This window comes from Ciona intestinalis, chromosome 9 (genome assembly GCF_000224145.3).
Source record: "Ciona intestinalis chromosome 9, KH, whole genome shotgun sequence".
Taxonomy (NCBI): Eukaryota; Metazoa; Chordata; class Ascidiacea; order Phlebobranchia; family Cionidae; genus Ciona; species Ciona intestinalis.
This window is the reverse complement of record NC_020174.2, coordinates 3,291,026-3,302,619: the sequence shown is the minus strand read 5'-3', so window position 1 is coordinate 3,302,619 and position 11,594 is coordinate 3,291,026. Positions and strand designations below refer to the sequence as shown.

The 11,594-nt window shown below is 33.7% G+C and overlaps 1 protein-coding gene across 1 annotated transcript in view; it reads left to right on the top strand.

The window, feature by feature from the left end:
* Positions 1–142: 142 nt before the first annotated feature.
* LOC113474493 (titin-like) overlaps positions 143–11,594 on the top strand; it is a 12,661-nt gene continuing 1,209 nt past the window's right edge. Inside the window, exons 1-16 of the mRNA XM_026835840.1 lie at positions 143–356; positions 1,087–1,224; positions 1,661–1,771; positions 2,182–2,348; positions 2,797–2,952; positions 3,697–3,818; positions 4,157–4,267; positions 5,305–5,520; positions 6,192–6,358; positions 6,748–6,932; positions 7,637–7,816; positions 8,451–8,558; positions 9,081–9,242; positions 9,961–10,104; positions 10,693–10,824; positions 11,479–11,589. Coding sequence (XP_026691641.1) covers positions 1,723–1,771; positions 2,182–2,348; positions 2,797–2,952; positions 3,697–3,818; positions 4,157–4,267; positions 5,305–5,520; positions 6,192–6,358; positions 6,748–6,932; positions 7,637–7,816; positions 8,451–8,558; positions 9,081–9,242; positions 9,961–10,104; positions 10,693–10,824; positions 11,479–11,589 — 2,010 coding nt within the window. The 5' untranslated portion in view covers positions 143–356; positions 1,087–1,224; positions 1,661–1,722. The remainder of the gene's footprint in view (positions 357–1,086; positions 1,225–1,660; positions 1,772–2,181; positions 2,349–2,796; positions 2,953–3,696; positions 3,819–4,156; positions 4,268–5,304; positions 5,521–6,191; positions 6,359–6,747; positions 6,933–7,636; positions 7,817–8,450; positions 8,559–9,080; positions 9,243–9,960; positions 10,105–10,692; positions 10,825–11,478; positions 11,590–11,594) is intronic.

The window sequence follows — 11,594 nt, the reverse complement described above, 5'->3', positions numbered from 1 at the left end:
CATTATCGGCGTATGTGTCTTTGGGCAAGACACTTAACGGCAATTGCTTCAACCCAGTGGTCACTAATGGGTTGTCCAAATTATCAGCCATACATAAAAAATATTCCATAAAAAGCTGAATCAGTTTTTAATTATTTTTAATTACCGATTACTCTTTTTTTATATTGTTTTTAATATTTTCAGGATAAGGTATGAACCTTACCCCAGAAAAGCCACAGAAAATCCTATTATAAGGACAACTTCACAAACCAGGTTTAAAGTTATTGGTTTGGAAGGGGGGAAGACTTATGTGTTTTATGTTTCCACTCTGTCCGGTGATGAAGAAAGTGAAATTGTTAGTGGAATTATCTCTACAAGTAAGACAAAGTGTATTAGAATTAAAGGAAATGAAAAATCGAAATTTGTATTTAGGCAGACACGCTTAAATGTGGTTTAATAATATTACCTTTATTTTTCTCTTTGATTACGGTAGCGAAAATATTAAAATATTTTTAAAGATAAAGCAGGATATAGCGACAAAACAACAGTTTTTAAAACACGCTTAGAGTTAAAGAACATATTTACATTTATTTAAAAAAAAATAAGCGTGGCCGCTACACCTAGCAGACAAAGGAGCCATTCATGTTTAATTATTATTATCAAGCTAAAGCAGCATTTCTTAAACTGGGGTAAATTGCTCGTATTTAGAAGGTAAATGAGCTACCAATTAAAATCCACATCAGTTGACGGGACAGAAAAACAGTGTTAATTGTACTACTTTACCAGACATTGAACAACTCATCGCCAAAAAGCCAGCACATCTGTCGCATTAAATATAACTGCTGTAATTAGTTGTTTTCCTTTTTAATAAATAACCCCCATATTACATATTGGGGGTAAATCAGACAAGCATCGTTGTTCTGATAAGCATCTTTGTCTGTCGCATTAAATATAACTGATGTAATTAGTTGTTTTCGCTTTTTAATAAATGAGCGCCATATTACATATTGGGGGTAAATCTGAATTGGAACTTTGTTAAAAGGGTAAAGCATATAAAAAAGTTTAAGAACCACTGAGTTAAACCTTCTTTTTGTAATTTTTCCTCAGTTAACGAAGTCTGTCTGGTGAATGGGATCTGGCACGGCAATGAAGAACTTTTTTTTAAGCGTAACAGAAACAACTACTTGCAAAAAAACACTTGCACTCGAAGTAGTAGTGGTGTACAGTGGCAGTGTGACCCTATATGTATGTATAATTTTTTTTATTTTTTTTTAATTTTTTTTTATTTGGTATTGCTAATTTTGAATTTTGTTTAGTCACATTTTTTTTACTTTAATTTTGCTTATTTTTCATTTAGTTTTCCAACACATTTTTTAAAATTAGATTTTGCTTATTTTAAATTTAGTTTTATCACATACATACATTTTTTTTTCTTAAATTGTTTTTTTTGCTTCAAAAAAATGTTTTTTTGCTTATTTAAATTTTAATTTTGTCACATATTTAAAAAAAAGATTTTTTTCCTTTTTTTAAAATTCCGCTTTTGCTTATTTTGAATGTAGTTTGTCAAATAATTAAAAAAAAAATTTTTGCCTATTTTTAATTTTAATTTAAATTTGTCATTTTTTTTCTCTCCCTTATATATATATATATATATATATATATATCATAACCTGTATTTTAGTGTGTAGAGAAGATGAATCCAACCAACGTTCATGGACACATGTTGATGAAACTGGATCATTCATGCAAACATGTGCTTGTATTTCTGGCAGTTTAAAATGTACTTACGCAGGTTTGTAAACCATGTTGTATAATAGCTGTTATTTTTAACATGTATTTATCATCATCCAATGTTTAAATGTATCATCCAATGTTTAAATAAAACGCTTATTTTTTTCCAATTAAATGTAAATATGTTTTTAAAAGTAAGGATGTTCTAACAACTGTTGTTTTGTCGCTATATCCTGTCATTTCGTTTAAAATGTTTCTAAATCTTCGATACTGTAATTAAAGAGTCAAATAAAAGTTATTTTTTTTAATGTTACTTACTTTTTTGGCTTGTGGCTGGAATACAACAGTCGTTAAACATGAGAGTTCTGTTTCATACACCTCGTGCCAGCCTACGAGTTACTAAGTATGTTACTTTATGAGCGATTATTTTTTTGAATTTTTTTTCTATATTATTAATATTATTATTATTAGCGCCTTTGCCTTCAAAAAAAGTTGACTACTATGAAAACGATGAAGCGTTACTTAAATGTCCATACCACGCTACGTCCCGTACACCAACTATTAGATGGTACAAAGTTGTGGAGGGGGAGAGACTACCTATATATACATATTCCTCATCAAGTCAACAAGAATATGAAGTAAATGGAATCTTAGCATTTTTACTGCTTAATACGACTGCTTGAATTAGTTATGCTACTGTCATTGTATGGGCCAGGTCTTTACGCACACTTTTGTTTTTGCTAGAAGTCTAACTTGATAATAATTAAAGTAAATGGCTCGTTTGTCTGCTAGGTGTAGCGCCATGCTTATTTTCTTCTAAATAAATGTAAATATGTTTTTAACTGTAAACGACTAAACAAAATCACAACATTATAAAAAACAAAATAAATTATAGAAAAATTTCAAAAATAAAAAAGATCCCAATTTTGTAAAACAAATATTTTCAGAAAATTTTCAAAATAAAAACAAAGTAAATTTCAGAAAAGTTTCAAAATAAAAAAGATCCCAATTTTGTAAAACAAAATAAGTTTCAGAAAAATTTCAAAATAAAAAAAAAATTAAATTTAATTTTTTTCATTATACCAGGAAAGATATGCTGGAGATTTATCTGGAAGGCTTGGTTTGCAAGATCGAAAAGATCTGATTATTCGTGACTTGCAACCCAGAGATTCTGGGTTATTTGAATGTCATGTGGAATACGCTGGTGTTCAACCAGCCACTTATTACTCCAATGTAACAGTGGTGAGTTTTTACTTGAAAATGAATGAAACCTACTTTATCTTCGCCTGGCCGGAAAACGACAGTCGTTGTCACACGGGTTTAACACCTCGTGCCAGCTTACGAGTTACCATGTAAGTTACTTTGTAGGTGATTGTTTTTTGGGAAGATTTTTTCTTTTTTTTATGTATGGCTGATAATTTGGACAACCCATTAGTGACCACTGGGTTGGAGCAATTGTTATCAATTGTCTTGGCTAAGGACAAATACGCCCACAATGGTAGTGGCGTCAAGCCTTGATCCCATTACCTCTGGTTTTTCAGGCAGGCACGCTAACCACTATGCCACGGCGCCGAAAATAATTAAACATGTAAAAATTTGAAAACAATTGAACATAAATGGCTCGTTGTTTGTCTGCTAGGTGTAGCGACCGCTCTTATTTTCTTTCAAGAGGTAATAGGGTTCAAGTTTCTTCGCTGCTTCTGTTGTGGGCAGATGTGTCCTTAGGCAAGCAGGTATTTGCTCCAACCCAGTGGTCAACTAATAGGTTGACCAAAATATCAGCCACATATAAAAAAAAGAAAAAAATCCCTTAAAAAAAATAATCACCCACAAAAATATTACCCACAAAGTAACATACTTGGTAACTCGTAAGCGGCGCGAGGGATATGAAACAAAACACCAGGGTTATAACAAATGCCGTTTTCCGGCCCTGCGAGGATTAACTAAGTTACATTCATTTATAAAAGAGTCTAAATTCTTTAACAGATATCAACAACAAGCCATATCCCAGGCAACTCAAACTCAAACCAACCCCAAGTTACTACAAACACAATTAGTTTGAACTGGGACGATGTAGAAGACGTGTCTCATTATTTAGTTGAATATCAGTAAGTCAATCAAAGTGTTTCTTTCCTGTTTATGGTATATTTTTTTTGTTTGTAATAGATGTTAATATATAAATGTAACTTACTTTATCCGCATGTGGCTGGAAAACAATAGTCGTTATAACACGGGCAGTTCTTTTTCATACACCTCGTGCCAGCTTATGTATGTTACTTTATGGTAATTTTTCATTCTCCAATTATGGCTGATAGTTTCACAGTCCGTTAGTGCCGTTAAGTGTCTTTTCCAAAGGCCCATACGCCCACAATGATAACAGTTACAGCGCCGGTTTTCAGCTTGATGGTGCTACTTTTCTTAAAAGAGGCTTTTTTTACTTTTATAGAGATGTCACTCATAATGAAGATTCTCGCATTGTGTCCGTCGCCCAGCCAGAAGTTTTTTTGGACCGACTCCATCCGAGTACAATGTATCGAATAACAGTAATACCTGTGGTGTAAGTGAATGAAAAAATAAATGTAACTTACTTTATCCTCGCGTGGCCGAAAAACAACAGTCTTTAAACACAGGTGTTCTGTTTCATTCACCTCGTGCCAGCTTACGGGTTACCAAGTATGTTACTTTGTTGGTGATGAACCAATTACCTCTGGGTTACAGGCAGGCAGGCTAACCACTTTGCCACGGCACTGAAGTGTGACTATAGTTCTTTTTATTTGCCTAAAAATTCAAAAAATAATAATTTATGTGTGTAGTTTATACATTAAAATTCAATTAGTGATTCTATTTTTAGACTGAAAAAGTTATTTTATTTTCTGACAGTCATAACAACTAATTTCTTAGGAAAATGGGTCCTGTTTTTACGCACACTCTTGTTTCTATTAGAACTAGAAGTCTAACTTAATAATAATTAAACAAAATGACTGTTTTTTCTGCTAGGTGTAGCGACCACGCTTATTTTCTTCAAATCAAATATAAATAAATTTTTAACTGTAAGCGTGTTTTAACAACTGTTGTTTTGTCGCTATATCCTGTCTTTTCGTTAAAAATATTTCTAAATCTTCGCTGCCGTAATCGTAGAGACAAATATATTAATATTATAAATCTACTTACATTTTCCTGACATGCTTTGCTGTAGGCCCTAAGCCATACAAAATATAATATTTTATCATTTTATTCAACAGAATCTTGGTCAATAACATATATTATGCCAAGTCCAATTTTTCTGCAATAAAAGTTTCTATAGTTCACCTTATTAGTTCATATTGATCGCAAAACTTAAAAATGTACTAAAATCTGCATTTCCCAAAAATGTTCACTTTTTTTATTGATCCCCGCTGCAGTTTTCACTGCAAAAATAGGAAATCAAAAAAAATTTAAAAAACTAAAAATAACTGGAAAAAAAAAATCTCTGCATAAAATAGAAAGCAAAAAAAAATATAAATAAATAAACTCCGCCGAAAAAAAAACAGAAAATTTCTTAAAGTAAGTTATTCAGTCATTCGTTGAATTCTAAACTAATTTATTTTAATATAGTGACGGAATACGTGGGCAGCCTATTAAGACAATTATAGTGAATACCGATGGTGTGAGCGTCCCACAAAGTGCCCCACAAACGACTACTCCAACTGCTGCTCCTATCAGCAACATTGCTCCGCCAAGGAACTTAAGGTTTGATGGGAAAGGCAGAACATCAGTGAGAGCTTTGTGGAATGCTCCATATGCTACACCTGATTCTGGTGAACAGTACAGGTAAAATATGCATATCATGTGCCGCAGTGGTTAGCGCACTTGGCTCTAACCCAGAGGTAATGGGTTCAAGGCTCCTCGCTGCCACCATTGTGGGTGTATGTGTCCTTGGGTAAGACACTTGACTGCAATTGCTCCAACCCAGTGGCCACTAATGGTTTGTCCAAATTATCAGCTATACATAAAAAATTGAAAAAATCCCAAAAATATTAATTCAATGAATGAATGAACTTGCTTTATTCTTGCGGGTCTGGAAAACGGCAGTCGTTATGGTGAATATGGTCTATTGTGTTAGAATCGGGGTCAGAATTAGGGCTCACTTTTGCAAGTATGTCACTCTCGGACTAACAAGAGTGAATAAATGATTTTTATGTCCACTTAAGCTAACTTTCCCCCATGGTACGGGTTGTGTCTTTACAAACACTTTTGTTTCTATTATAAGTTTAACTTAATAATATTTAAACATAAATGGCTTGTTTGACTGCTTGGTGCAGCGACCATGCCTATTTTCTTCCAATCAAATGTAAATATGTTTTTAACACTAAATGTGTTTTAACAACTGTTGTTTTGTCGCTATATTCTGTCTTTTCATTTAAAATATATTTCTAAATCTTCGCTACCGTAATCGAAGAGACAAGTAGTTATCTTTATTATTATGTATGTTTATATAACAGGATAGAATACAATCTGAGAGATTCTCCAAATGAACCAGAAATTATCCGAACTTCGAATCTGTACCTTCAAGTGCAAAACTTGAACCCAGGATCTACATATCAGTTCCGTGTGTTTACAGAACTGTATGGTGGAAGTAGCGAACCAGCTGTTGGACTTGTAACAACAAGTAAGAAAATACGAATTAATAACATCAACGCTGTGGCAAAGTGATTAGCCTGTAACCCAAAGGTAATGGGTTCAAGGCTCGTCGCTGCTACTATTGTGGGCATATGTGTCCTTGGACATTTAATGGCATTTGCTCCAACCCAGTGGTCACTAATGGGTTGTCCAAATTATCAGCCATACATAAAAAAAATTGTTCACAAAGTAACTTGGTAACTCGTAAGCTGGCACAAAGTGTATGAAACAGAACAATTTCCGTTATCTGGCACAAAGTGTATGAAACAGATAAATTTCCGTTATCCCTTTTTTTGCTTTTTCATGCACATTTCCCAACCAGACCAGATAACCGATAGGTAAAGTAATTTTTCATTACTTAAGCACATTTGTATTTAGGACCAATCGGTAAAATATTGGTGCAAGCGTCTACTGATAAAAGATCTCACGTAAAAGGGGAAACGGCTCAAATATATTGTCGGTATGACCAACATACACCTGGAGAACATGAAGTACTCTGGCTCAGAAATTATAAAAATGGAAGCTTTTATCCGCTTGCAGTGTATAATACATCTACTTCAATGGTAACTGATTTATTATTCTTTCTTTTTTATGTGGTTTTATTGGAAGGCTTTATAGTTTGTATGTTGCAAAGTTTTACTGTTTTAGTGGAAAATTGGCCAAAAATATTTTCAAATTTTGTATATGTGTTGTATTTGTATAGAAACTGAAATCCATAGATCGCACAGCAGGAACTTATACCAAAAAATCAAATAAAAAGAGCACTGGTTTCATAATTAAATTTCTTAAACTTTGTTACAAGCACACGTGACACCTATTTGCTAAGAACTCCTTACAAACAGGTTTTCCGCAGACGCTTTGTTTTCCCCGTAAGAGATACTGTTTGAATAGATATCGGACAAAATGTTTCGCTGAATTGTAGACCGTTGTTAATGGTTTAAACCGCGAGGAAATTATGTGCTAAAGGTGTCCTATCGCCCCCACTCTACTTTATTTGAAAAATGTATACAAGTTGGTATTGAAAGCATTATAAATCAATTTTTTCGTCTCTTTGGTAACGATAACGAAAAACAAGAGAGTTGACAAAAGCGAAAAGATGGGAAGTAACGGTAAAACAACAGTTGTTAAAACACGCTTATTGAAAAAAAGAAAGAAATATTGTTTTGGATAAAAGGCGTGACCGTTACACCCTACAGACAAAACAATGTAAATTAAGTAAACAACATTATGTGGAAAAATATTGAATTAACGTGATGAAATATTCCAGCTTATGGAATCTGAAAACGTTGGAGATTACAGCGGGCGTTTGATTTCGAACGAACCAACTCGACTTCTCATTCAAAACCTTCGTTCAACCGACGACGGGACGTATAAATGTATCGTTAAATTTCTGACAGGAGGCGGTTCAGGCTCAACACGGATAACTGTCGTTGGACCTCCTAATAAAGTTGGTGTTTTTTTGAATGAGTAAATTAATGTAACTTACTTTATCCTCGTGTGGCCAGAAAACGACAGTGGTTATAACACGGGTGTTCTTTTTCATACACCTCGTGCCAGCTCACAAGTTACCATGTATGTTACTTTGTGGGTGATTATCTTATTTGTTTTTTTTTCATTTTTTGTGTATGGCTTATATTTTGGACAACCTATTAGTGACCGCTGGGTTGGAGAAATTGTAGTTAGGGGGCTTGCCTTAAACCCAGAAGTAAAAGGTTGGAGGCTCATCGCTGCTACCATGTGGGCGTATGTGTCTTTGACACTTAACAGCAATTGCTCCAATCCAGTGGTCACTAATGGGTTGTCCAAATTATTAGCCATGTATAAAAAATGAAAAAAATTACCAAACCATAGTCACCCACAAAGTAGCATACATGGTAACTCGTAAGCTGGCACGAGGTGTATGAATCAAAACACCTGTGTTATAACGACTGTAATTTTCCTGCCATGCAAGGATAAAGCATGATATATACACCATCAAAAACTACTTCATTCATTTTCTTTTTATCATCAAAAAACTGTTTTATTCATGTTCTTTTTTATCAATGAATAAAGTACTTTCTTCATTTTCTTTTGTTGATTAGGTTTACTTCACATCGGCGAACCGGAGTTCCGAGGTTGGAAATTATTTGCTGTCATGGCACGTTGATGATGTGCCGAGAGCCACCAAGTTTTACCTAGGTGTTCGGAAAGTAAGTAGAATGGGGAAAGATGGGACAGATTTTCATTTTATTTTCCTGTCTTATAGGGTAGTAATCAAAGAACATTCAAATAATTATAAAACCGTGTCCTCGCGACTCCCATAGACCGTTGTTAATTGTTTAAAACACGATCAGGATATTTGGATATTATGTGCTAAAGGTGTCCCGTCTTCCCCCACCCTACTGTACCTTTGTTTGTCTTTACGATAACGGTTGCAAAGATTTAGAAATATTTGAAACAAAAAGTCAGGATATAGCGACAAAATAATAGTTGTTAAAACACGCTTACAGTTTAAAAGGTATTTACATTTAATTGGAAGAAAATAAGCGTGGTCGCTACACCTATCAGACAAACGAGCCATTTATGTTTAGTTATTATTTCGTTCATGTTTTATTTTTAGAAACTAAACATATTTATTGAAAATAAAATTATTTTTAGAATCATAACTTTTAATATTTTACATTCAGAAACAAAAATTTTAAAAAATAAAAATTCCCTTTTAATTTTAACAGAGAGGTTCAAGACGGACATACAATTTCCAAATGGCTGGAAATGCAAGGTCGTTTTTGTTCCGTAATTTGAAAGAAGGCAAAACATATGAGGGAAATGTAATTTCAAATAATCGCTACGGAAATTCTACTTCTTCGGACTTTTATTTTTCAACTCCATCAACAGTGAGTTTGTTTTGCTCATTTTATAGTTTATGTGCAGTACCATGTGTAACTCGGTCTATAATATATGAAAAATTGATCCTCTAACGAAGAAGTAATGGGTTCAAAGCTTGTTGCTGCTACCATTGTCGGTGTATGTGTCCTTGGGCAAGACACTTAATGGCAATTCTCCAACCCAGTGGTAACTAATGGGTTGTCCAAATTATCAGGCATACAAAAATAAATAATAATCATACATAAAGAAAGATAAATATTAACTTGTAAGCTGGCACAAGGTGTATGCTTTATCCTTGTGTGGTCAAAAACCGACAGTCGTTATAACACAGGTGTTCTGTTTCATGCTAGCTTAAGAGTTACCATGTATGTTACTTTGTGAATGATAGTTCTTTTCGGATTTATTATTTATATGTATGTCTGACAACTTAGATTTTAGTGACCACTGGGTTGAATCAATTGCCGTTAAGTGTCTTATCCAAGGACATATATGCCAATAATGGTAGCAGCGACGAGCCTTGAACCCAGTTGTCTCTGGCTTAAAGTCATGCATGATAAACCAACCACAGTGCATATATAATTTTTATTTTCCCCCTTATCTACACATACGCCCACAATGGTAGCAGCGACGAGCCTTGAACCAGTTTCCCCTGGGCCAAATGCATGCTAAACCAATTATGCCACAATGCATTTAAATATTTTATATATATTTTTATTGCTTTCGCAGAATGCACCAAATCCGCCTACAGCAGTCAATCTTATTGACTTGTCACCGCGTCGAATTTCTTTTAATGTTGATGGTCCTCGGGAAAATGTTCAACTCTATCGAATATATTACAAACCTGAGGGTACCAGTGATGCTGGTATGCAGGTATTTACTGATTAATATTGTACGGGTCGTGTCTTTACGCACACTTTTGTTTCTATTAGAAGTTTAACTTGATAATAATTAAACATAAATGGCTTGTTTGTCTGCTAGGTGTAGCGACCACGCTTATTTTTTGCGATTAAATGTAGATTTGTTTTTAACTATAAGCGGTTTTAACAACTGTTGTTTTGTCGCTATATCCTATTTTCGTTAAAAATATTTTTAAAGTTTCGCTACACTTCATAATATATATTTATCAGACGCTGTGGCAAAGTGGTTAGCACGCCTGCCTTTAACCCAGAGGTAATAGGTTCAAGGCTGGTCGCTGCTACCATTGTGGTCGTATGTGTTCTTGGGCAAGACACTTAACGGAAATTGCTCCAACCCAGTGGCCACTAATGGGGTTTTCAAATTATCAGCCACACATAAAAAAAGGAAAAAAATACAAAAAATAATCAACCACAAAGTAACATACTTGGTAAATCGTAAGCTGCCACAAAGTGTATTTGAAACAGAACACCGTGTTATAACGACTGTCATTTTCCGGCCACGCGAGCATAAAGCAAATTTCATTCACTTATTATTACACAGGTCATTGAAGGAAGAGATAACCCATTCACCATAACTGGATTAACTCCCAACACCCCATATATATTGAGATTAGTTGCTGTAAATGATGATGGAACATCTGAGCCTTTGAACACAGCAATAATAACACCCAAGGTACTTTTAACTTGAATTTTATGTTTTTTGCAATATAATTTTTTTTTAAGTTTTATAATTTAATTTAAAAAAGTTTGGGTTTTAGTTTTTATATTTTAATTTTTTACAAAATTTTTTACACATATTCACTTGTTTTACGAGAGTTAAATGGTTGAATTTATTTTTGGGAGTTTTTTTTCTATAATGATCCAACCTTTGGGTCAATTATCTTTAAAGCGAACTTCCCATTGTAGGGTCGTGTCTTTACGTCTGCACGCTTTTGTTTCTATTAGAAGTTTTATTTGAAAATAATCAAAAGTAAATGGCTCGTTTGTCTGCTAGGTGTAGCGACCCCGCTTATTTTCTTCCAATTGAAACTAAATTAGTTTTTACTTGTAAGCGTGTTTTAACAACTGTTGTTTTGTCGCTATAACCTGTCTTTTCTTTTAAAAATTTATAAATCTTTGCCACCGTAATCGAAGAGACAAATAAAGTTATTATTATCTGGTATATATCTACTAATTCAAATACAACGTAATTTTACACCTTACCACAAAAAGAAAACGTAAACAAAGCCTAACTACAGTTATTTTTTTAATTTGAACTAAACTAATAAATCGATAAAACTGTTGCAGCAATTTTTTAGTCATTTTGATTTGTATTTTTATATAATAGGAACCTCCGGCAAAACCAGTTTTGTTGCAAACAACAGAAGAAGCAAGACTTGCCACATTAAGAATAAGTGAAGGTGATGATGTAGATTATTATGTCGTCACTTACAAAGCTGTTAG